Below are 26,239 nucleotides of genomic sequence, written 5' to 3'. Positions count from 1 at the left end.
CTGATGCAGAGACTGCATCTGCTGCCCCATGGCACAGCCCACCCACCTGTGTTAGGAAAGACCACAAGCATGAACAGCAATGCACAGAAATGTCAGCACTGGGGGGTTTCAATCCTGTACACATACCATCAGTAATAATGGAAAAAAATCTTGCAATTAAAAGAGATATTCTTATGACAAAGCTTTATATGATACAGATAGGCATACTGAATAATGAAGTAACGTTGCCTTCAGGGCCAATCCATAGGAAAACAGGGAAATGACTGAAATCTTGTCCGTGCTCAGGGTTCAAAGCAGTTCACCAATTTCTTTGTGGGAAAGCATTTCTCTGGGTCTAATGAGCATACTGTTTTTTGACAGCAGCCTTGCTTTTACTCCTGAAATGACAGCTGAAGAAAATAACAGTATCAAAAGGTGTTTGCATTGACTCTAATGATATCTAATGTGTAGTGGAATAGTTACCTAAAGAAACAGAAGCATAATTGATGAGGATTTTTAAACTAGACTGAAGAAAGTGTGAAAATTTAGAGTCCTGACTTTGTGCCTTCTTGAGCTGCACTGGGAGACTGCAGATCCCATCCCAGGCACAGTGAACCCAAAAAAACGACAACTCCCAGAGCAGCAGGCAAACCCAACTCAGTTTCTCGCTGACCTGAGAGTGCATGCAAGCAAAGGTCTGTGCCACAGTAGTGCCAGGTCTCCTGCAGGCATGAGCACGGGGGTGGCCCTGAACGGGGCACAGAGCCAGGATGGAGACAGTTGGATACACTGAGCGGCATCAGTAGACGATCCCCTCTGGCTCCAGCAGCAGGTACTTCTTCATGGCGAGCGGGATGGCGAGCAAGGGGACGGCCCGGTGGCACCTTTCCAGCAGCGCCTCCCGGATAGCGCATCTGCACAAGTGCATGAGCGACCGTGGGGAATTGCTGCACACGGCAAACAGGGAGTCGTAGAAATCCCGGTAGCGCTGCAAGAAACAACAGTGGTTTAGAGCAATAAGGCCGCTTCTATCCATCTCTGCCTCCCACCACATACACCGTGGCAGAAGCAGGTGAAAACACACACATGACTATCCCATGCCTTGCAGCTTCATCCAGCAGCCAGGGATTACTTGATTTAGCCAATGCTGCCTGAAATTCTTACACTTGTCTCATATATTGAGCATTACTTAAGTTAAATAATGCCTGAGGACATCTTTAGGTTTAGTCAGTCTGAGGTGGGAGTTCCTCTGCTAACTGCTGTTAATCATCCTAATTGGTGAAGAGCTTCAGCCAGCTCAGTGCAAATTAACTAGTTAATGGTCTAAACTTCATTGCAGGGCAGTTAGGCAATAAAGGCACAGGGTTGCTGATGAGTTACATGAAGCTAAGGAAAACAGAGCAGCTCTGTTCTTGGTCATTGCCTTTCTATCCTTGAGGAATAAATAGAATTATGTCTCTGCAAAAGAGAAATACAGGTATCAAATTAATAAGGTTGAAATAAAAGCAGTAAATGATATATACATGAGAATAATTAACATTTCTCCAGTGACTTGACCTTATTTGATGTTGTTTGCATTTGACAGACCTGGTTAATGTTTTTTTCAGATGAGCATTTTGTTTACTAATGAGTACAGATTTGTGTCAACAAGGCGTTGTCTCTGGTTTCTTGTCAAATTTGGCAAGTGACTTACTTAGACAACAAAAAACAGCAATGGCAACAAAAATAGAGTAACACTAGACTCTTCCAAAACAGAATGTTTCAATATTTTAGATTAAAATTTTTGTTTGAAAGTGAAAATAATTATCTCTTAGATAGTTAATAGATAGAGATAGCTAGCTAGATAGAAAAGCATGATAATTATAATCAAGGCAGTTGCAAGGCATTAGGGGTTTACGTCGAAGACGTCATCAGGTATGGCTGCCTTCCACTTGGAGGTCCATTTGATGTGCTCGTAAGAGTTGATGACCACCTCCACAGCTCTCGGATGGGAATGACAGGCCTGTAACACCTGCGGGCAAGACATAGACCAGGAATATTTCCATCATGCAGCCCCGGGTGTCTGTCCCCGCTGCACAAACACCTTCCTTCCACATGGGCAGAGCTTTCACAGGGGCAAAGAGCCTCAAGCTTGAAAGTTCGTCTATCAGTACATTAAATTATCCCTCCCTACCTTGCTTCCATGCTGAGGCCATCACAGCTACAACAGCATGGCTACTACAAATAACAGGAGTTTCACCAATGCATTACAGGGAGAACAAATCTTCTGAATCCAAGCTACCTGGCGACTGGAAAAGACTTGGAGGTAACAGGATTTGGATGCAAGGCTTTCAGTCATGTGAGGCACCGGGGCCCACGCTCTGCCCTGAAGCAGGGAAGGGCCCCAAGCTGCTGTGGCCCGTATGGATAGAATAACACTTGCATTTGCACTGTCCTGGGCTCACTTTTGTACAGGATGCAGAACATCTCTCTAAGGATAAACTTCATCCTATGTATTTTACAAATGGCAAAAGATTGTTTGGAAGTGACGCCCAGGCCATACAGCACGTCGTAGGCAGAGGCCCCTGATCAGACTCTCAAACACAGAAACGAGTGTTATAATTTATGAGTTAAAAATAGCTTGGCCCAGACTGTGCTCCTCACTTGTTATAGACACAGCCAGCCCAGGTCCCACAGAAGATGTGGCATTTTATTTAAAGATTTCTGGTTGCTTGGCCTGTTGAAATTTTAGAACTATAGAAGAGAAGCTGCAATATGCTGTTCAGGGCAGAGGATCAGAAAAAATGAGCCCTGATTACAAGCAGCTTACTTGGCTGCCTCATAAAAGTCTCTGAGCTATTCTGTCTATGCTTTGGACTTTGCAGAACTCGAGAAATTCCTTGAGAGAGATCCTGCAATTGGTTTTCTCTTTTTTTTTTTTTTTTTTTTCCTATCAACTTTGAGCCCAGGTCCATTCTTTCCCCTTAAGTGCTCACATTTTTTCTTGGGAGCAAGAAAAGCATTATGGAAAGCCATTTCATCTTGAATTATTTATTTATTTTTAAAGTTTAAAAGTGACAAACCGAACTGTCTAGTCTGACCTTCAGTATTTGGTACAGGTCATGAAATATGATTCCACCCAGTGAAGCTGATGTGAGGTTCGACAAAGCTCTATAGGTTTTCTGGAGTGGGGAAAATGAATCAGCTCTGAAATGCTAACTTGAACCAGCACTTAAAGTTTGGGTTTCTAGTTGGTACAGAATGCAAATGGAGCCTGTGTCTGGGTTCTGGAATTAGCAAATGTAATTATGCTTCTGTTAAATGATGTCAGTTGTACAACAGCTCATGTTGCAAGATTTTGGGCATTCTGGGCCCCCAGTTAGCAAGACTCCAGCAAATCTAGATACCATGAGACCCTGCAGTTTGGATCTCTCATCGTACTCATGTGCAAGGCACCACCTCTCTCCACTACCTCTCCTCCACACAGAGCAGTCCTTAACCTTGTGAAACTGCAGAGGATATATCCTAGCGGCTCCATGGTTCAGCAGCAACTGGTAGCAGATCTCAGGCTGCGCGGCTGGCCGCACGGGTGTCACTTTTAAGACATACTGCAAGGGCGCACAGCCGTTGACATCCATGATGTTGGCCTCTGCCCCTGCCTCCAGCAGCATGTGTAGCAGCACGTGGTCACAGTTCCAGGCAGCTTTGTGGAGCGGTGATTTGAAATCCTCATCACGAGCATTCACTTCAGCTTTATAGTCCAAGAGCATCCGACAAATGAGGTGATGGTCCTGGCTGTATATCTGATCCTTATAGTGAAGGGCCCAGTAGACGGCGCAGGCCAGGGGCGTCTCCATGTGGGCATTGACAGCGTCGATGTGCGCCCCTTGCTCCACGTAAAAGGCCACGAGCTCAGGGATACCCAAGCGCGCAGCTGTGTGCAAGGGGGTCTCCTCCTCTTGGTTGTTCGTTTTGATGTTCACGTTTGCTCCTGTGTAAGAAGAATGATGGGAAAGAAATAAACACAACAAAATCCTGGCTCAGACATCTCTCTGCTTGAGCCCTGCTGTCTATTCAAGGACAGGGTGAGGATGGGCAGTGAGCTTGAAAGATGCTCGTTGAAATGCAGATAGTTAGAGGCACATACTACGTTTTGCAGGCCTCAAACAAAACCCCCCAGAAACTTTTGAGATTCTTGGATTTGCCTTCAGCTGTGAGTTGGGAAGAAAGGACATTTTCTGCTAGATCCATAGGTAATATTAAAAATAGGATAAAAAATAAAAAAGCATAGCTGAGGGCCTGGATCCTGTTTTCAAGCTGTTAAGCAGACTTGGTAAAATCACTGAATTTGTGCAGAGTTTCTATTCCAGCTGAAGCAACAGCACCATCTTCTGGGCAGTAAAGCAGAGTTCCTGCACAGATGGAAGGGGCAAAGGAGCATAAATTCTGCCGTGCTCTTTGCATGGCTTCTGCCAGAGCAGTGACAGGTGTCCCTCGTTCCTGCTTGCTGCAGCGTGGCTGTCTAACGGCCCTGCTGCTTTGCAGCTACTGGCAATTTGGCTTAAAGAATACAAATTACCACAGGAATAATCCTGAAGACTGTTTTTTAAAAAAAGAATAACAGGTTGATAAGGTCCCATTCCCCAGAGGGAAGTGATCCCAGGCAATATAAAAACACGCAGGGCCCAGCAGGCTGGGCAAGGGGCTTCCTCCAGAGACGGAAGGTGTTGAAGTTGGGTGACCACAGTAGTTGGGTGACTCCATTTCTTTCCTTGAGGCAGGGACCCTGGCAATCTGGCAATGAAGCACTCGGGCAAGAGCAAGCACAGGCTGCATGGCCATCCCACATCTCTCCAGTCTCATGAAAGGCCCTGCATGGCTTGTGTTACACCAAGACTGAGGTCTAAGAACTGTGGAGAGGAAAGAGGAGTCAAAAATTGCCTTTGGACTGGAAAACCCAAGTGCTAGCCGCAGTGTGTGCAAGGCATGTGCAGTCACGATGACTTCCAGGAGAGTGTCAGTAACCTATGTTTGAAAGGAGCAAACAAAAAATGGGATCGGTTTTGCCCATTTGTTGAGGTGCCCAGAGATGATTAAGCTGTATTCACCTGAACTGACCCAGTGAGACACCACTGAGCAGGGATAGACAGGGGAAATACGCCTGGGTAAAACATAGTGTAATGACATTGAATGAAACATGGTTTTTGACTACTGATTAGTGGGGACAGGTATGTAAACACCAGCCCAATTTTGCTCCAGAACCTGGCCCATATTTATCGGAGCTGCTACATTTATCTCACATAGGGGTTTAAATTCACAGAGTGCCCTGGCATGAAGGGCAGCTTGTGAAGCAGTAATATTCTGTTACTGAGGGTGGGGAGGAGAAAACCTTCTGAATATGACCTTTTGTTTGCATTCATCCCATGCTATATTTTCTGAGAGTACATTGGGTTTCCTAAGCTTTTCCGTGGTGGCAAATTTAACTCCTGCTGTCAACACTGTTTGCTTTGGGCAGGACACAACTGGCAGCATTTATTTTCCTTTCTACTAAACAAAGTAATATGCATCTTTCCAGCAGAAGAAAGGCGACGTGGTTATTCATTTGGGCTGGCAGATTGGCTTGCCCACAAAGCCTACTTGGGCTCTATGTTGAAGAAAAGCCTGCAATAATAACATGTGTAGCAAAAAACACAAAAGCATTTGTACTTGCCATGGCACAGTGTGATAATTAGAGGAATCTGTCTAGTTGTAAGTATAACTCTTGAAGGTCTGACTCTGTTGTGTACTTTATGACTGTCTTTTACTGTGGCCTGAGTCACCTTCCTTGTGTTAAGGAACCAGTGTGTGACACCAATATAATTATCCGGGGAATTATGTCTGTTCATAGGTTTATTGTTACAGATGGCCAGTGACAAAATCAATCTTACTTTGGGAAAGTATAATCCTTCATAATACCTTTTTCCTCCCAGCACAGGTGCAGGAGTTTGGTTGCCAACAAATTAACAGAGAGTCAGACTAAAAGTCATTTTTTAAAAAAAAAAAGGAAGAATTTTGCCAAGATCAAGGAAGTCTGAACACAAAAGAAGAGTGGAGGGGAGTACTTTCATGTGAAAATGTTTTAATAGTAAACCTAGATGAGGAAGAGAGAAAAAAAAAGACTCCCTGACTGCAGGGAGACTTCCCGTGGAGATGGTGGGAGCAGGCAGGAGGAGTGAGACAGGCAGGTGCGAGCAGCAGGGATGGGCACTGGGCTAGGGGCAGTGACAGGGGCCTTGAGTCTGGAGCAGTGGCAGCAGCGAGAAACACAAGGTAAGGAATTGGGTGGAGAAACCTCATCTGCTCAGGGAGGTGGGAGAAAGAAGATGTGAGTTTGCTGTGGATGGGAGGATAAATATACCCCTACTTTGATGTCTTGCATCTTAAGAGAAGCCACAGATACCCCAGCACTGGGAAGACCACGAGAGCCTCTCCAGAGGGACCTTCTCCAGAGCTCACGGTGACCTTCTGCTCTACCTTACCTCTCCAAACCAGCTGCTGGGCGCACGGCATGGCGGTGCGCGACGTGCAGAAGTGCAGGGGTGCCTGCCCGCTCATGGAGAAGCAGTTCAGCTTAGCCCCATGGCTGCAGAGGATCTTGAGACACTCGACATTGGCCAATTCGCACGCCACGTGGATGGCGGCTTTGCCGTTGGGCCGGCAGTTGATGGTAGCTTTGTGATTCAGCAGGACCAAAAGACACTCCAGATGCCCATACATGACAGCAAGATGAAGTCCAGTTGCCCAGGATATTTTTAATTTGTAGCTAGGCAGCCAGTACCCTGCACAAAGTAAAACTGTATTACCATTCTTGGCTAAGATTTTGCTTTGGATCACCCACCTACTGAGAGAGAAGCAAGGGTTGGACTTCTGCTTTACTTTACTGTAATTTCAATAGCTAGAGGTCGATATACACAAAGTTCTTTCAAGCATAACTCATTTTCATTAAGCACATTTATTGTGTGTGCTTTTGGGTAGCTAATTCCCATGTAGCTGTACTCTGAAGGCAGTTTCCTTTTTTTTTTTCTTGTGAATTCTGTAGACTGAATTAAAAGAAAATCTCAGAGCACTTGAAATGCCGCCAACTAAAAAATACGGGGGAAATGGGATCTCTAGCCTGCCAACAGCTGAACAAATGTGACATGAGAATAAGGAGGCAGCATTTACTGCTGCCAGTGACTCAACAGCCAGACATGGTGCTGCTCGTGCATGGGAGAGCTCAGGCTCTTTCCTGTGTGTCAGGAGCGGGGTTGGAGCTTGCAGAGCTGCATTGCACAAAGGCAGCCCCTCGCAGCTGGCTGCAGCTGGGTCAGGCCTCCCGCCAACAGCAGCCCTCAGCAGCATCGAGCTGGGGTCTCAAGGCTGACACAAACCTTGAAGATCCATGTGGTGACATTTCAGCATGAAATTTAGTCCCAAAATCTCTCAAACTCTCTCTGTTTTTTTTTTTTTTTTTTTGCTTACAAACAGGTGTAAGACCAAATAGCACTTAATTTCCTATTCCCAAGATAGGACTGGATGCTTAATGACTGCACTGAGACAGTCTCATAAGTGATTACTATAATCATTTGTTTTAAAAAAGGAAAAGCAAGGTAATAATCACTAGAAGGACAGCATGATTCTAGGATTTTTTTTTCCTTTTTTTTTTTAGGTATGGCAGCTGCATCTTAGCTAGAATGTGCACGTATAACATTTTCTGGGCTTGATTTATTTATTTTCCTTTGGACAACTGTCTGGTTGAATACTGTTATCATGTAAAAGACAGAAAAATACTGAATATGTGCAATGAGGTCAAATCAATTCAAATCCTGAATCGCCAGTTATATATAGCTTTTTGTTCTTAATGTCACATGGATGCCGTTTTCACAGTATAGAGTCAGACAGAGATGGGGAGGAAGGAAAGAGGTAGGTTGAAATAAAAAGCTGGTGACATGGAGAAACTTGGATTAAAGTTCCTCTTCCCCTCTTTGTTAAACTGCACATATGTCTCTTAAAATAGACATCAGTAATGCGGTTCTTGTAAGCCTCTGCAAAACACTAGATTTCAACGTAAAGGATAGAGTAATGAAATTGACAGTCAAGGCAGCAGCTGCACCTGCTCCTCTGGCTGGTCTTCAGTAGCATTTTGCTGACAAATACAAGCATTTATTACTGCCAACATATGAGATGTCAGAGGTGGGAAATAATCTACAAGACCTGTGAGAAACTGGTCTACAATTCTTTTCCCCCACTTTAGTTCCAAATTTTGGGGACTACCAAAACCTTTTTGAAAGTAATCCACTATCTCCATGGGAAGAGCGAGTAGTCCTGAGGCTACCTGTGTACCCGAGCCAGGGACAGGCTGGCCAACGGAGGTGCTCAAAACCTTTCTCAAGTCCTTGACTACAAACTTTGCACATCCTGTAAGAAACCTGATTCATTTGGTTCTCCCAAACCGGACGCACGGGAGGCCGGCTGCATCTTGGGGCCTATGTGTATAGCAGAGCAAATCTCCTAAGCGGGCTCCCTGCCTAAATTCCCATTCCTTCTTGCCAGCAATGAGCTGACTTATCTCACAGGGAGCCGGACCTGATACCTTGAATGCTAGAAAATGTACAAATGTGAGCCATTTACTAAATGTGGTAAAAAACAGCAGGAAAGCAATCCTAGAAAGCCAAGGTATCACTCTAAATAGCCACAGTTTTCCTTTCAGAGACCACTGTTGACTTCATTTGCCTGTGCTGCCATGGGCGAGCTCCCTCACGGATGCCAGGAGCATCTCCCCGCTCTCTGCCCAAACCCCAGGCATCCCTGAGCCCAGCAGACTGGCCACCAAGGCGCAGAGCTGGATACAGCATGAGCTTGCGGAAGCCTCTTTGTGCTTGCTTGAACTGGACACAGCAATGGTGCGTGCAAGGTCAGGGGCCTCAGGAGCCTGCAGCCTTCTCTGAGAGGGGCAGCAGAGCAGCTCTGCCATCCATGGCATCATCTTTCCACTTCACAGCCTCAGAATGATGAAAGTTGGAAGGGACCTCTGGAGATCATCTAGTCCCACCTCCCTGCACAAGCAGGATCACCTAGACTACATTGCATAGGGTCACGTCCGGGTGAATTTGAAGATCTCCAGAGAAGGAGACTCCACAACCTCTCTGAGCAGCCTGTTTCAGTGCTCTGTCACCCTCAGTCAGGAGGTTTTTCTTCAAATTCAGGTGGAACTTCCTGTGTTTCAGTTTGTGGCCATTGCCTCTTGTCCCATCACTATCAAGAGTCTGGTCCCATCCTCTTGACACCCTTCCTTAAGGCTTTTGTATATGCTGATGAGATCCCCTCTCAGCCTTCTCTTCTTCAGGCTAAACAGGCCCAGCTCGCTCAGCCTTTCCTCATAAAACAGATGCTCCGGTCCTATAATCATCTTTGTAGCTCTACTCTGGACTCTCTCCAGTACCTCCATGTCCCTTTTGTACTGGAGACCCCAGGGCTGAATCCAGCATTCCAGGTATGAACTCGCCAGGGCTGAGTAGAGAGAGAGGATCACCTGGCTGGCAGTGCACTTCCTGATGCCCCCAGGAGACCTCTGGCCTTCTTGGGCACAAGGGCACATTGCTGCCTCATGGTCATTCTGTAGTCCACCTGGATGCCCGGGTTCTCCACAGAGCTGCTCTCCAGTAGGTCACCCCCAGTCCGAATTGGTGCCTGGGCTTATTACCCCCTAGGTGCATGTCCCTCTGGATGGCAGCACAGCCCTGTGGTGCCTTGGGCCTGCTAAAACTCAGGATGTCTGGATAGTGCATAACTGGGGGTTAACTTTTCTCCCCTCTCCTTGCTCCAGCAAGTCCTCCTATCCAGCCATGGTTTTCTGGGCTTCAAGACTAACCGTAAGATTTGTGCAAGAGTTGGTAGAGTGCCTTCTGCTTTGCAAAGCAATGCTGCTTTCTGGGCCATTGGGTCTATCTACCTCAGGAGAGTGGTCTCCGAAAGAGACAGGTTAATGCTTGCAGCCAAATGATCTATAATTAGAAACCCATTTGTTAGTCCCGTGGCCTAAGATGCATTTTAGCTAGCAGAAGAAAGAGTACTTTAAGACATTTTTATCACTGAGCAGTAAACCTGCTCTCCAAGGAAAACAAGCCAGGACTGCAACATCTTCACCCTTATGAAATGAAAAGAGCTGATTGTTAAATGAGAAGTAAACACAGCAGATGAGAAAAATTGCCCCTTCTTTAGGGCACAGAAATAAAAGTGTATTTGTTATGCTGCTGGGACTGGGGGTATTTATCTCCATAAATAATTAATTCTTAATTTCTGGCAAGGGCCTGGTTTAGGGTTTTTTAAGGTTATGGTTTGCTGGTTAGGGTTTTTTAGATTCACATGAAGAATCTACTGGCAAGTAAATAAAGTGTGCTGCCTGTATGGAGCCCAAACTTATTTTATCACTTTGACTTGTAAGTTTTTAAAAACTCAGCCAGTATCTATCTGAAAGAGGTTTGTTTTTCTATACTCTGCAAAAGCTGAGGTGTCTTTCCTGGTTGTGCCCCTCCATGATGTTTTTACAGGTGGGTTGTTCTGATTATTTGACAAATACAACAGCACACCTGGCTTTGAAAACTGAGTCTCCCATTCAGCAACATTCAAGGTCCACAGGACTTCCTGAGGATTGAGCTAAGGACAACTCACCATAGTATTATTGTACACTGAAAATGGAAGACGATGAACACTTTACATATCTCAACAGTTATGTGCCAGAAATGTATATATCGTGTTTAGCTACATGGTCTATTCTGGGCTTTGCACTTGAGTTCATGTGAGGAAATGCAAAGCACTGCTCTTTCTTATCCTCCCCTGAACCAGACCCACCAGGAGGCTTGGTGGGTCTCTGGCCCTTGTCTGAGCCCACGGATCCGGCTGGCAACGTCCCGTCCGTGGCGCCCGTGCAGTGCAGGAGGCAGCCCCGGCCACCACCGCCCCACGCAGGCTCCTCCTCAGCTCTCAGCTGTCCATAAACCTACAGCAGTTTTGCAGCCCATCAATCGACATGCATGGTAGGGTCTGCACGGACAACTGCCCACAGCTTCTTCTAAGTTACTCAAACCCATCCACTTCCTGCCGTTGTGTTTACCTTTCTTGTAGGAGGCCAGAATCAAGTTTTCGTCTTCCACTTCAAACACTGTGTCCACGTCTATTTTCTCCTGGCTCAAGAGCTCTTCCAGTGTTTCGTAGTCATTTGATTTCAGGGCTTCAAGAAAAGCTTTTTTCACCAACTTGGCGGCTGCTGCTCGAGTCATTCTCCCCTCCATGTTCTCCCCTTCTTTGTATGTCTCCTCCAGCTCCATTTCCAAATGTATTTGTGCAGTGAAGAGGGGTACACTGAGGTCCTAGAGCAGAGTTGCATGCTGAAGTTCCTGGAGACCAGAAGGTAATTTTATCACTAAGTCATGCTGATCTGCTTGTTCTATTTATATATGGATCATTTCAGGGATTGAAATGTCACTCTTGGATATCACCACACTCTTTATGAAGGCGAGGGCAGACATGCTAGCAATAACATCAAAATAAGAATGATCTTCATGGGCTTCATATACCTTAAGCTTCATTAAGCATATGGTTACCCTCTGCTCCAGCCACACACTCATATTAAAAGACACTAGTCCTGGCTGACTGAGAAATCTCAGGTGGAAAAATACTCATGCTTCTTTACATAGATACCATTGCTGATTAACTGACCGCAGTGAGAAATGATGGTCTCTCTGCAGATGCATTTCGATTAGTGCATTTAACTAGGGCATTTCCTGCGGGAGACCACTCGCTCTTTCCCAGGACAGTGTTCGGTTCGTCAGTCCTGATTACACCGCTGCAGCCATCAGGGAGGCATTCAGGGCAGCACCTCTGCCACACAGGGCTCACAGATGCAAAGGCTCAAGGGATTTCCTTATCCTGCCCAAGCTTCCTTATAACATACCGAGCAGCAGGGTTTCCTAGACCTCACATGTGCCAGGAGGCCATGAGTCTCCCTTTCTTCTTCTCTCTCCCTTCCCATTGTCTGAATTATCCTTCATCTAAGTTGAGGACCCTTCACTCTCCCTCACGACTCCATCACGCACTGAATGGTGTCCCTACCTCCCTTTTCATTCCTCTGCCAGCCCTGTTCCTGTCTATGGGCCAGCAGCAGTGTGTGAGGACGGGTGCAAACCTGCGGTGAGCTGCTGCTGTGCACCACACACAAGCACTGATGACACCTACACATGCTTGGACTCCTAATGAGACCATAGCTGGTAGGAGACTTCTCACTCTTGATTTAAAGGGGCCAATATCAAACTATTAAGATGTTTTCATGCTTATTCTTCGACCTAAAAGTTCAGCAGCTGAATGGGCTGATCAGGAGATGTGAGTTGGGTGATATCAGAAGTCATGTCAGCCCCTCTGCTCCTTGGGCCTGTCTTCTGACAACTCCACAAAGCCTTGCAGGACATCTATCCATGGCAGTGCTCCCCAGATCCACGCAAGGGTAAGTGTGCCAGAGAAATGTTACAGAGAAATTCACAGAGAATTGTGAAATTTTTGAGCACCTCATTTCTAACTGCATCTGAACAAAGAACACTTCATGAAATAAAGTGTTTCCCTGAGGTGTTTGGTCCAGATCTGTAATAAAGTTGGGGAAGGAAAAAGACCAGTCCCAATGCTCCAGACATCAAGTCTGTGTCTTTCTAGCCTTACTGTGAGGTTCAGTGCCAAGCTCTTATTATCCTTACTTTCCCTCCTACATAACTGTCTCCCACTTTCTCTGTAACTTTATGCTTTGTGACTCCACTCCATGCTTAAAAAAACAGGTTAATGCTTATCTGCCATGAGGAGTAGGGTAAGATGTGAACTGCAGATTTTATGGAGTTCTTGTTACTTGCACCTTTTCTTTAACCACTGCACCTGAAAAGTTCGGTATACGCAAAGCACTGTTATGTGGCTACAATCACCTCATCTCTGCTTTTCTCTATGAAATGGACTAGTTTTTCATCTATCTTTGATAAATAGCATTAGATTTATACAAGGTCATTTAATCTAGCTGTGTTTTGAAAAGTTCACGCCAGTATATCTCCATGCTGCTCTGCCATCTGAAGCTGCGCAAACAGATTATGGTAGCAAATTACTGCCTTTCTGCTGATCCATCAGATTTGCTGTTGGTTGACAACCAATGTGAAGCAGTTTGCAACATCTTGGGCAGCCAAAGAGAAAGTTAATTAAAATCACCTCACATTTGTCAAGATCCAAGAGGGATGCACAGGGACAGAGCTCAGATCAGCCAATGCACAAGAACTTGTTCAGTAATTAGTGTGGCCTTACTGTGATTCTCACAGAAATCTTCTTAACACTAATAAGCCTTAAAAAGAGAAAGGAAACAAGTATAGCTACCTGCCTCCTTTGCAGTTAGTGCTTTTCTGGATACGCATATGGATATATTGCTGCTTTCAGTAGGATTATGTACAAGAAAAAGGAAATGGCCTCATGTTTTACATTGACAAATAATCATGCAAAACTTGATTCTTTTTTTAAGGAAGCACATAAGAAGTTTTATGAATTTGCTTACAGTGCTGTGAAATTTATTTAAGAATATGTAAGTACTGAAAATCATTGGTGAGACGAAGTGACTGATTTTTCCCAATATCCATATTTTTTTTTTATTTTTTTATCCTCCAGCATACCACAAGGTGGCAGTTTGATTTCAAAAGTCAAAATTGATGGTGTCCAAGCCTCTAAACTGCCAAGGATTCTGAACATTTCACCATGAGACAATAGTACATCACTGATTTAGTAGAAGCAACTTTTACAAGGATGATTTATAGGCTAGACTTCTGACCACTGTGATGGGCACTCATTGTTTCCACTAAAAAAAGTCTAGTTTCCAGAAGCAATGGTCTAAATTAGATGGTTAGGGCACAAGCACAACTTTGCTGGGGGTCTGAAATCCTGCCTACCTTGTGCTTTTCACAACACACTCGTGTTCACAGGCACACAAATACCTGTGCCTCCCTGGCATGGGCTGGATCAGTCCCTCATAAGTCACGATGAAGAAGAAGGTGAGAAGGGCTGCAGTAAGCTGGAGAAGAGCAGGCCAAGGCCTTCAGGTGTACACTGATTTTCACTTTAGTCAGTGGTGCTGTTGAGGACCTTCTCTGTCAAATAAAGCAGGTCATCGTGGACACGACCCAAGGTCCTTTGAAGTTAAGGGAAATATTTTCACTTTATGTCCTTTATTGGGTGGGCACCAAGCAGTAGAACTGAGCTGGGGAAAGCTGCCTTGAGTGAGGTGGGACAAAGGGAATTTCAGAAGAGGGGAGGATGGTCTGATGACGAGGGTGGAACATGGGTTTGTAGGAAAGTCAGAGGCAATAGCAGGCAAAGATAACTTTAAGAAGAGGAGCATACAAGAAGAGATGTCTTTGTGGGCTGTGCAAAATATGTCTCCTGAGCTGGAGCTCCTCCACTGGCACTTGCTGCTGCAGAGTGAAGATATACTGGCAGCCAAGTGGCTCTGCTGGAGTGTCCGCAGCAGAGCTGGGAGCAGCTCTAGCGGAGCAGAGTTTTGGAAGTGAGGAGCAATGTCCTGAAATCTGAGGCAGGCAGAGAGCCAGAAAGAAAGTGGCTCCCAAAGAGCAGCTGTGATGCAACTGGAGCAGCAGGGAGTTGTTACTAGATGCAATGGGGAACACTGTCCTGGTAGAGCCCTGAGGGACTTGTAGCACCCTGCAAACTGGGCCTGTGCTACAGCTATACTGTCAAAAGGGTTGAGTTGGTAGGGTGGGTACGGAGAGCACCCACCGATGCAGTGTGCCCCTTTTGCAGCTTCAGCAGGGCTGCTGCGAGCACCCTCCCCTTGCTGAGCCGTTTTGAAGCACTGTGAGTGTCCCACAGCTCTCCAATGAGCAGACTTGGTTGGATAGGTCTCCACTCAACAAGGCAGGCACCCTCTCCTCCCCTCAGCAGAACACTGGTTAAAAACGGTTACTTAAGTAAGGAAAACAGGGCCTCCACGTGAAGCAGTCGGCCCTGCTCAGAAGCCTCATACACTCGGAAGTGTGCTGAACCTCAGATCTGCCGCCCCGAGGCAAGAAATGGATCCTTGAGTTAATCCCTCACTTTCATCTCTTCTGAACAGTGCAAGCTCTTAAAAATACGTTGCAGTTGTGATCCCAATTCACTTATTTTCCTGGGGCCTCTGCAGCCTCTGCTGCATCAGCCCTGGTTTCCCTCATCACTGCCCAGGCTGCTCACAAATCTATTGTTTCTTCCCAGCATCTCTCGTTTCCCAAGCCGGATTAAGCAGTCCTTTTACTCAGCTGTGCCACACATCTTTTGCCAATATTAATGTTGCTTTTTTTTCTTTCTCTACATCTTTCTGCCTGCTTTAGCCACTGCTATATTTTGTCTGATTTTCTTCTAGAATGCTGACTATGAGTGCAAAAATTACATAAATCTTTCCCATTCTCCTTGCTCTATTTCTTAGTGGGGAAGAAATCCTTAGCTGTGCCAGGTGCAAACTATTTTTTTTCCACGCACTCAGCTCTTCTGAGAAAAGTCCTTTCTGTAAATTAATTCCCATAGGTTGTTCACCTTCTTAGTGTCATCTGTTTGGAATTCTCCTCTTGTTCTTTCTTGTATTGTTTCGCTTTTGTTCTCATTTGTTAGGGACAGGAGGGGAAAATAAAGGCAGGTCCCAGGTCCTCAGAAGTATAGACATTTATGTCCCCACTCCTTGGAAGCCAAATTCCTAGGAGCTGAACACCTATGTATCTCTGAGTGATTGGGCCATCTACTTTTGCTTTCAATAAAGCAAATACAATTTAGAAATGTATAGTTAAGAGATGTTCTGTCTTGAGGTATGTGTGTGTTATAAAACTGTAGGTTGATGCCATCATTTCCTGAACTTCATGGCAAGATTTCATGGCGAAGGCTGAGCATGTTCTTCCATGGGTTTCTTTTTTTGGTTTCAATGTGTGCTATTTCCACCTTCAGCTCCAGAGACCTGTTTCTTTTGTTTTTGCACATTCTTTCACATCCGCTATGAATGTATTCATTAGGATGTCCAGAAGCGACTGGGTGTTACAGTCAAAGTGTTACATATTGATGGCAGAGTGGTAGCATTGAGTTTAGGGATGTCTTAAAAATGTCCATAAAGATTAAAAAAAAAAGAATATGAAAAGTATACACAGAATATTCTTATTTTGCAAAATAGTTTTTTTAAAAAATCACCCTTATCCAGATACAATGCTGTTAGGGTCTTTGGTTAAAAGCATATACATTTGCAAACAAGGTGCCTATTTATATAGGGAAATCAAAATCAGGTCTTTTCAAGTCAGTATTTTCAAGGAATAGAAAAAAGACCAATCTTACCTAACCATGCTGAGTGGAAAATTCTTCTCATATTTCTGCAGCTTTGTGTTACAGTATCTGGCAGTACTTAAACTTGGGGGATTTTGTAACCACAGCTAAAATGTAAATCTCTAAAAGCAGGAGTTCTCTCCTCCTGCTGAAGTGAGGTGTAGACTGTGGGTTTAAGGGAAGCCTGTGGAAAGCAGCTCTTTAGAGGCGAGTGTTGCCTCACAGCAGTGAGATAAAAATAATTCAGTGCCCACAGAGAGAGCCCTGCAGGAGGCCGTGTCCCTCCTCTCCCCTCCCCGGGCAGCCCGCCCGCAGCTCGGCCCCATGTCCCGCAGCGTGGCCAGCGCCGAGCCCCATGCGCCAGGGAAGAGACCGGGCCGTTCCCAGCAATCTTTGCCTTGCCTGCAAAGTAAGGCTGGGGCAAAGCTGTGCATGGAGCTGAGCTGGTGTATTATGAGACATTTCCTATATATTAAGTACGTATCATATAAACTGGCAGAGTCTTTTGGATAGGCAAGCAGCCAAAGCCTGGAAGGCTCTCCAGTTTTGCAAGGGTGGCAACACTCCAAAATACCAGTCGTCTTGGATCAAAATACTGACACATAAAGGAAAATTAACTCATTCAGTAGCAGCACAGTAGTAGTACTGTTTGTAAGCCCAAGAATAAGAGCGTTCCTGCTGCTAAGGACTCAATTTGAAGTGATGCCAAGAAAAAACACGTGAAACAATCTGCTAAGAGGCAGCAATGTGTGCAGAGGGAAGATGAGATAGCGCTAAAACAGGCAGTGCGTAACCAGCAGGGCTAGGTGGGGTGACGAAGCAGAGAGGGCCGGTGCAGCCCTACGGTGGCTCTGTAGCTGTTGTGCACTGGTGTGACTGTGCCAGGGGTTGCGATGCCTGTTTTCAACCTCCTTTTTTTGCCTACATTTCCCACCCCCTCCCCGTACATCTGTCACTGATAAACAGCGCTTCTTGTTTGCTGCATTTCCAAGCAATGCAAGCTGTCAAGCTCACCCCTTCCATGCGGCATCTCCCCTCCCTGAACATAACAGACCAAATCCTTACCTGCAGGAGTAACAATTTAACTACGTTAGTCTAGAGAACATGCACATCAGATGCCGTTTTTACTGTTACGGCATGGGATAAATCTTGCTTACACTGCAGGAATCCCAGTCTTACTGACAGGCAACCAGGCACCAGAGGTGGGCATGGATGTCCTTGCAAAGGATGCAGAGCCGAATCTGTTGACCTAAACAGGATGGAGAGTTGGGCAAAGAGGAACCTTACGAGGTTCAACAAGGACAAGTGCAGGGTTCTGCACCTGGGGAGGAATAACCTCAGGCACCAGTACAGATTAGGGGTTGACCTGCTGGAAAGCAGCTCCGCAGAGAGGGATTTGGGAGTCCTGATTGACAACAAGTTAACCATGAGGCAGCAGTGTGCCCTTGTGACCAAGAAGGCCAAGGGGATCCTGGTCTGCATCAGGAGGAGCGTTGCCAGCAGGTGAAGGGAGGGGATCCTGCCCCTCTCCTCCGCTCCAGTGAGGCTGCACCTGGAGTATTGTGTGCAGTTCTGGGCTCCCCGGTACAAGAGGAACATGGAAATACTGGAGACAGTCCAGAGTAGAGCCACAAAGATGTTTAAGGGACTGGAGCATTTGTCATATGAGGAAAGACTAAACGAGCTGGGCCTGTTTAGTCTGGAGAAAAGAAGGCTGAGAGGGGATTGGATTAACATGTTCAAGTACCTGAGGGATGATTGTAGGGAGGATGGGGCCAGGATCTTCTCCGTGGTGGCCGTGGCCGGTGACAGGATGAGGGGTAGTGGGTGTAAATTGAAACACAGGAAGTTCCACCTCCATGTGAGGAAGAACTTCTTAAATGTGAGAGTGACAGAGTCCTGGCACAGGCTGCCCAGAGAGGCTGTGGAGTCTCCTTCTCTGGAGATCTTCCAAACTCGCCTGGGTGCCACCCTGTGCCACGTGCTGTCCCTGCTGGAGCAGGGTTGGACTAGATGATCCCTAGAGGTCCCTTCCAACCTCAGCCATTCTGTGGTTCTGTGATTCTGTGAATCGCTGCTGTCCCAGGGGCTGGCAGAGCAGAGGCAGCGTGAACAAATTCCTCCATCCTACAGAGGAGACCACAGCATGTTTATCCATCATCCTGAGTCTATTAGTAGAAAAGCCAAGGAAATAAGCAGTATTTCTCATTATACTCAGAGTCGCCTTGAGTTGGATCACTTATTAGAAGATTCCCTAAGGAAAGAAAATAACTAATGCTACCATTTACCTCTTGTGCTGAATGACTGAGGCATTAATATGGTTCAAACCATTAATATGGTTAAAACATTAGCATCTTATAATGATTTATATTTTGGTTCTGCTTGAGATTGTAAAATTACATTCACTCTAATCAGGTCTGAGTGCATTTACTAAATCTGTATAGTAAAATGTGCTTGCAGTATTCAAAGCATTTTATTTCCATTTAAAAATCAGTTGCCATAGTGACCAATCACAACTTTCTCAGTCTTTTTGTCTAGGAATTAAATACAGGTTTTATTGTTGATTTTTCTTTTTAATTTTTCCTTCTGTATTCTGCAGACTAAGTCCTCACTTCAAGCATTTTTCTTCTATTTATGTTCTATTCTTTTTCAATCATATTCTCAAATAAGTCAATAGGAGTTCTGACTGAGTTTCAAATATAGAGTATGACTTTGGCTTTTCAATAATTATGGAAGAATCGGAAAAATACAGTGCTGCACACTGTGTGTCTTCTTTACCATTAATAGATCACACCAGAGGTGATACATAAAAGGGTTCTGACGTTTCAAAAGCCTTGAAAGGCTAATAACTTTCAGTACTGACATACGAGTAATGTCAAAGATACAGTGAATTTCATCTGAAATTGAAAAACACTCATAGAAAAGTCTTTTTTTTTTTTTTGTATAACCACACCTTTAAAAAATCAGCCTACTTATCACATGGCTTCAGCCCTAATCCCATCAACAATGCACTCTCTTTTGAGACGTGGTAACTTAAGAGTTGTTTTTAATCCTCCTTGAGGTCCATATCTTATCCATGGGAGAAAAAAGGGAGTTAAGAGCCTGCTCACCACTGTGTCGTCTCTTCTGATGGAAGATTTCTGCACTGAGTGAGGCACCAAAGATGTTTCTGGAGTGAATAGATAGAGGAAGCAGATAAGAGAAGCTGCTGTTACTCATTTTTGCTATCAATCAAAGATGATGCGCAGCATGGCAACAGTCAGATTAAACAAGATTTTTTTTTTCTTTTGCCCAAACATAGATATCCACAGTGTAGACATCTGCCTTTAAATTTGTCATATAATCTTCCGGCAAGGTCTAAGGTGACCTTGTAGGGCACAACTCCACTTGTCCTAAAATGAAGGTCAAAAATGTATCAGACATACTTTAGAAATGCTAATTTTCTTGAACTGACTGTAAAAGAAGCCTAATATAATGTAGCTTTGGAATTATATCTTCGCTGTAGACACCTAAAGTCAAGTGAGCATCAGGGTCCTGAGGGTACTGCAGCCCTCCCTGCCCTCCATATGAGACAGAAAGACAAAGTCCAGGTCCCTTTCTAAAAGCAGCTCTCACAGCCAAAGGGACTCCCATTCTGCCTGCCCTGAGCCAAAAGCCACCCTTCCACATTGCTCCCACCAGTACCCTGTCAATATGCCCTTGTATCCCTCCTCCTCTGGAAAAGTGCGGCTCGTGGATATTTCAGGACTACACAAAGGCTCCAGCTCCACCAAGGCCACGTGCTTTGTTTCCCAGCACGTATTTGCAGAGGAAAAGCTGAGATTAGTGGGCCTAGTGATTTCAGTGAGCATTGGATTAGGTCCTAGATTCCTTTTGTGTATAATGTGTTTACAGCTTTGGCTTAAACGACAAGTATTTTATGAATCTATATGAGTTATACCTTTAAATAAATATATATCTTTATAACAGTACTGTCCAGATATATCTTTATATCTGAATGAAAGTATTTTAAAAGTTAAGGATTAAGAACATGGCCACAAGAAATATAACTGCAGGCATCTTTTGGCATTTTTAGACTCAATGCCAGTGTATGTTTGACTGGTTTTCTATATGAATAGTGTTGTTTTCAGTTTGCTCTTAAAGCTTATGCGAATATTAGCTGAAAGATTTTGCACTTTAATTTCATCTTAATTCTAATGGAGAATGGGTAATTATACTTTGTGCAGTAAACGGGTATTACTGGCATACTCTGCAAGCAGTAGGTGTCCGTCTTACCCCATATACGTTAAGGATTAGACAACAGGACTTGGGGGGGAATGTTGCTTGTTTAAGCTCCAGCTTTACAATAGTTTATTTAGTTTTCACAGTAGTTTTACCAGCAGAGTTTGAAAATTGAGGAAAACATGGACAAAAATAAAGCAATGCCTGTCTGCAGTGCTGCCATTTGAAAGTCAAACACCATCAAACACCTTTTAAGACTGTAAATACTTTTGAGTGCCAGAAAATGCAAGGGAAGCTGATGCCATTACTTCTCATGTGCTGACTCTTCTCTCTCTATAGGACCCCAAGGCCCTCACAGTACCTGTTGCCCCTCTCCCTATATGTCTCCTGACTTCAGCTGAATATGAAGCAACCTACATGGTGGGAGCGTGGCCTGGCCAGCTCAATGCACAAGGAACGATCGGGCCAAACTGAACCACCAGATCCGCAGAGCCTGCTGTCCCGGAAGTGAGGATAGTAATTTGGATCTCTTGGCTCATCCTTGTTATCTGAAACCCTAAATGCTCCAGCCATGCTTTGCCTATAGCCACCTCTGCTTCCTTGGTTTCAGGGTGGGGCCACCATCTTTCCTGTCAAGGAGCACCAAATGCTTCCCATAACACCAGGTTACTACTGATTGCTCCATTAGAACAGATTCATTTGAATTTCTCCTTTTCTTTGAGTCATGTAAGAGCTTCTGAAGCCAAAATCTACACTCATATATATCTGAAGTAACATCAGTGAAGCATGGGTACCCATTGCTTGAAAGTGTGAGAAAAAATCAAATGGACCTTGGTGGTGTTATACTGCGCTCACACTGTTGTAGATTTGAAAGTAGGTTTGCCTGTAAATGTGGAACAGTCCAAAAAGTGAGAAACCATATGCTGGAATCAAAATTCATGAAACAGATGTGGACTACAGCATTCATTCTCCATTTCCTTTTGTTTTCTGCTTCATGGTGTTAATATAATTTAAGATGTCCATAGTTTATAAATAAGCTATATAATAAAACTCTTAACTAGAAAGTACCTGTTTTTGCTCAAGACATGATAGTATAGTATATATATATATATTTTATGTTTGTTCAAGTATTTGAATGGCAGAGCAATTTTCTTCCTTATATTAGTAAAATATCTTGAAAGCTGTTCAATTTCTTAATCTGACTTCACAGAATCACAGAATGGCTGAGGTTGGAAGGGACCTCTAGAGATCATCTAGTCCAAACTCCCTGTTCCAGCAGGGATACCCAGAGCATGGGGCACGGGGTGGCATCCAGGTGGGTTTGGAAGGTCTCCAGAGAAGGAGACTCCACAGCCTCTCTGGGCAGCCTGTTCCAGGGCTCTGTCACCCTCACAGTAAAGATGTTGGCTTTCTTCCAGGCCTCCAGTACCTTCCTGTTCTCCATGACCTCTTCATTTTACTGGGATGTTGTATCCTGGAAATCTGGCTTTTGTGGCTTCTTTTCTGACAAATTTGTCTCACATTAGAAATACTTAAGTAAATGCGTTTACAGGTGTAGCGCTGCTTAATTAGACATTTCCCCCTAATTCCTTTTGTGTCACTGGGCTGTTCTGCTTTGCCGGCAGGCTTTGCTATCATCAGTATTTTGCAAACTACCACATCAGTGGGTTGTGAGCCTCCTGTGTTGTGACACTAATTCCAATCTTGATAATCAGGATGGGGTGCTGCTTGGGAGGTTTTGCTGGGCTGACTATGTATTCCCTTCTGCCACGAGCATGGCCACGTGCAGTGTTTTGCCTGATGCTTGCTCCAGTGCTCACATTGGTGTAGATGAGCTTGCATGAGTCTTTGGCAGTGGTTAATATTTGACGGTCCTTCAAATCTCAGTGTTCAGGAGGTCGTCCTGACTTTTTTTTTTTTTTTTTAACCAGCAAGCATATGAGTCATTCACGTAGAGTGGGCTGAGACTCTGGGTGTACAGACTGCACAGTGTCTGAGGCTCCTGGTGCACACAGGATTGAAGATGACAGGAACATGGCTCATCGTTGCTTGCATTTAAAGTCAAGAGCCTCTTTCCTTCCGGACATAGGGCTTTAATCTTTCAAAAACTGCACTGGTCTCCCTCCCTTGCATGACCGTTATCAGTCACAATGCTGGAGATGGCAGAATTTCACCTGCAAGACTTACACGTTATGTAGCCCTACTAGCACAGCACACTTTGCCTGGAAAAAAAAAGGGCAGCATTATTTGCTTTGTGTGTGTGACCAGGCTGAACCACGTCCGTGCAATCAAAGACATCAGCAGTACTCTGCAGCCCCAGTGCACTGTCATCAGCCAAGGGCAGACTGCCTGGGAGCAGCTCTCTGACTTTTGATTTAGCCTGGCATCTCTTCAGTTTAGCAACTCCACCACCTATAAAATAATTAAAGCGGCTCCCTTGACTGTTATTTCCAGATGCAGTGAGAAGCACTGTAAAAAGCATTGTTTATCATAAAAGATGGTAAACAAGAGCTGTGCAAGGACAGAGCTTTGCTTGGGGCTGTCTTTGACGGTGACAGGTTTTGACGTTACGTCCTCATGGAAAACTTTGCATTGCCCTGCACCACCACAAAATAAGCAAGAGAGATTCACAGACTTATCTGGGCATCCAAATTTATGTGGCTGCCTTTGGGCTGCTCAAGGCCAACACTGCTGGAGGCTGTGGTTGGTTCTGCAATGGCCAGGTGGAGACCCTTCCTCTGCTCTCTTTGAAGTAAGACCAGGTGGTGAGCCAGACTCTCCAGGAGTCTTTTCCATGGCCTCACCAACAGATCCGTTGATGTTATTCTGGTGGGAATTTTTCTCAGCAGTTGAAAAAATCAATACATCTTGGTGTCACTGAAGGAGTGTTCACCTTTTTGTATGCCTTTTGCACTGTACTCTTGAACCTCTTGAGGGACAGTGTTTTTATTAGGATCGTTAATATACACCAGTTTTATAACTAGGTGGTGACTCAGCTTGCATGTATTGGTGAGGTGTTAGCAGGGACTTTGCCTCGCTCTGTGGCAGCTGCTGAACAGCTGTAGGAAATCCCTGCTCTCTGCTCTTGAGTGGGGACCTTCAACTTCATCCAAGCTGAAGGATGCAGGACTTACTGAATTGCTGGGATCTTGGAGCAAGCAATCTGCAATTTCCCTTTGATCTCTTTTATTCCCCAGGGTTAACATCGTTTTAGGGCCACAGTCTTTGCAGAAATTCTTGTAATCTTTAACCTCTGCAGCTTTTGAAGCACTTCCCCTCATTCCAGTCCTACATGTTGCAGTATGCAAAACGCAGGATTTGCTTGTGCATTCTGTCTGGTTTTATGGTAAGTAGATTTCTTGTTTTACAATTTTTGTTTTTACTGGAACCCTGGTGCAACACCTGCATGGATGTCAACAGGAATCTGATGGATTGGTCCTTTTATTAATCCATCCCTGATGGCCACATTTGGCAAAAATGGATGAGTTCAGTTTTAGAAGTTAATACAACATATTGAGTCTTTCCACATTGATTTGACACCTACCCTCTTTTTCTGCAGTTGAGCAATGGCAGTACCAAGGCTGCTCTCTAGTTGCTTCCTCACATCTGCCTGGTCTTTGTGTCCACATGTTATCTCCTATATTTGATTGACTGTTTGCAGAGCAGCTCTTGCACAGTGACTGCCCCCTGACTCCTCACTCAGAGTGTGAGGACTCCTCTGGGCCCTTCCAGCTTGGGCAATTCTCACATTGCAAATGTTTGGTTGCAACACAGCGGCAAAAGCAGAGAGACACTGGTGCTTGGATCCCAAATGCATCCAGTTCATCTTGTGCCTCCGGACAGGCCCCGGGAGCTAACGGGACAGTCCTGGTAAGAATCACAAGATTTTTAACACACACTGTTGGGAGCATTTTGCCTCCGTTTCCCTTTCTGATACTACCTGCATAGAACTATTTCCAAACTTGGTGTCCTCGCCAAGTCAGTATCACCACATCGGCATGACAAGTGAGGTGTTTCACTGAACTGTCTTGGTGATCATAGAATCATAGAATCATAGAATGCTTAGGGTTGGAATGCTTAGGGTTAGAGATCATCTAGTCCAACCCCCCTGCATACGCAGGGACACCTAGAGCACGTGGCACAGGACTGCATCCAAGCGGGTTTTGAAGATCTCCAGAGAAGGAGACTCCACAACCTCTCTGGGCAGCCTGTTCCAGTGCTCTGTCACCCTCACTGTTAAGAAATTTTTCCTTAAGTTCCTATGGAATTTTTGATGTTTCAGTTTCCGGCCATTTCCTCTAGTCCTATCAGTGGCCACCACTGAAAAGAGACCATCCCCGTCCTCTGCACTCCCTCCTTTGAGGTATTTATAGACACTGATTAGATCCCCTCTCAGCCTTCTCTTCTCCAGGCTGAACAGGCCCAGCTGCCTCAGCCTCTCCTCACAGGGCAGATGTTCCAGGCCCCTGATCATCCTTGTGGCCCTGCGCTGGACTCTCTCCAGCAGCTCCACATCCCTCTTGTACTGTGGGGCCCAGAACTGGACACAATACTCCAGATGCGGCCTCACCAGGGCTGAGTAGAGGGGCAGGATCACCTCCCTCGACCTGCTAGAGATGCTCTTCTTAATGCAGCCCAGGATTCCATTGGCCTTCTTGGCCACGAGGGCACACTGCTGCCTCATGGTCAATTTATCATCCACCATGACACCCAGGTCTTTCTCCGCAGAGCTGCTCTCCAGAAGGTCGGTCCCCAGCCTGTACTGGTGTCTGGGGTTATTCCTCCCCAGGTGCAGGACCTTGCACTTGGCCTTGTTGAATTGCATGAGGTTTTTCACCGCCCAGTTGTCCAGTCTGTCCAGGTCCCTCTGGATGGCAGCACAGCCCTCTGGGGTATCGGCTACTCCTCCCAGTTTCGTGTCATCAGCAAACTTGCTGAGGGAGCACTCTGTGCCTTCATCCAGGTCATTGATGAATAAATTGAACAGGACTGGACCAAGGACTGACCCCTGGGGGACCCCACTAGCCACAGGCCTCCAACTAGACTCTGCACCGCTGATCACCACTCTCTGGGCCCTGCCATCCAGCCAGTTCCTAATCCATCTCACTGTCCACTCATCTATCCCACACTTCCGGAGCTTGCCCAGGAGGATGTTGTGAGGGACGGTGTCAAAAGCCTTGGTGAAGTTGAGATAGACGACATCCACCGCTCTCCCCTCGTCTATCCAGCCGGTCATTTCATCATAGAAGGCTATCAGATGATGCTATCAGTGCTATCAGATGATGCTATCAGTGATGCTATTGAGATCCAAGCAGAATCGTTCCTTGATTGCATAAGGTTGCTCTATAGTCAGTGCAATAATGGTTTAATCCTCGGTGTTTTCATAAGCCTTTTTCGACTAACAGCCAGCCAGTACATTAAGCAATATTCTCAGTTATCTGTGACGATGCATCCCAATACCGTCTGTAACGTATGTTTACAGTGTAGGCTTCTGTATTTAGTTAGGTGTCCTCCCCCCTCTCCAGAGTACTTTGTAGTCCTATCCTGACCTTTATTCTTTACCATAAATCCATTGTAAATACTTTGGCAATACAGACACCAGAGAATTTACTTTGGATGAACATTCGTAAAGTGAGAGTAAATCTGAATAAAAAAAGAGTTTAGTTGGTTCAGTAAA

General features: G+C 45.3%; 1 protein-coding gene across 1 annotated transcript; it reads right to left on the bottom strand.

The window, feature by feature from the left end:
* Positions 1 to 778: 778 nt before the first annotated feature.
* On the bottom strand, positions 779 to 11,362 carry ASB4 (ankyrin repeat and SOCS box containing 4). The gene is made up of 5 exons (XM_010212382.2): positions 11,090 to 11,362; positions 6,477 to 6,776; positions 3,459 to 3,949; positions 1,877 to 1,990; positions 779 to 967 (listed from the first exon to the last, which is right to left on the bottom strand). Exons 1-5 carry the CDS (start codon positions 11,301 to 11,303, stop codon positions 779 to 781), a joined length of 1,308 nt encoding a protein of 435 aa, XP_010210684.2. The 5' UTR covers positions 11,304 to 11,362.
* Positions 11,363 to 26,239: the final 14,877 nt, after the last annotated feature.

The sequence above is a fragment of the Tinamus guttatus genome, unplaced genomic scaffold (assembly GCF_059628265.1).
Source record: "Tinamus guttatus ecotype Peru unplaced genomic scaffold, ASM5962826v1 Tinamus_guttatus_pri_ptg000503l, whole genome shotgun sequence".
Taxonomy (NCBI): Eukaryota; Metazoa; Chordata; class Aves; order Tinamiformes; family Tinamidae; genus Tinamus; species Tinamus guttatus.
This window is presented reverse-complemented; position numbering and strand designations above follow the sequence as displayed.

Bases quoted from the DNA above. Each gene is read 5' to 3' on its own strand.
- ASB4 (XM_010212382.2), bottom strand. From the start codon at position 11,303: ATGGAGCTGGAGGAGACATACAAAGAAGGGGAGAACATGGAGGGGAGA. The intron at 1,991-3,458 runs GTTAAGGACTGC...TCTTGCCCGCAG, and splicing joins ATCCTCTGCAGTTTCACAAG to GTGTTACAGGCCTGTCATTC. The intron at 968-1,876 runs GTAAACCCCTAA...TGTTTCTTGCAG, and splicing joins TACCTGATGACGTCTTCGAC to CGCTACCGGGATTTCTACGA.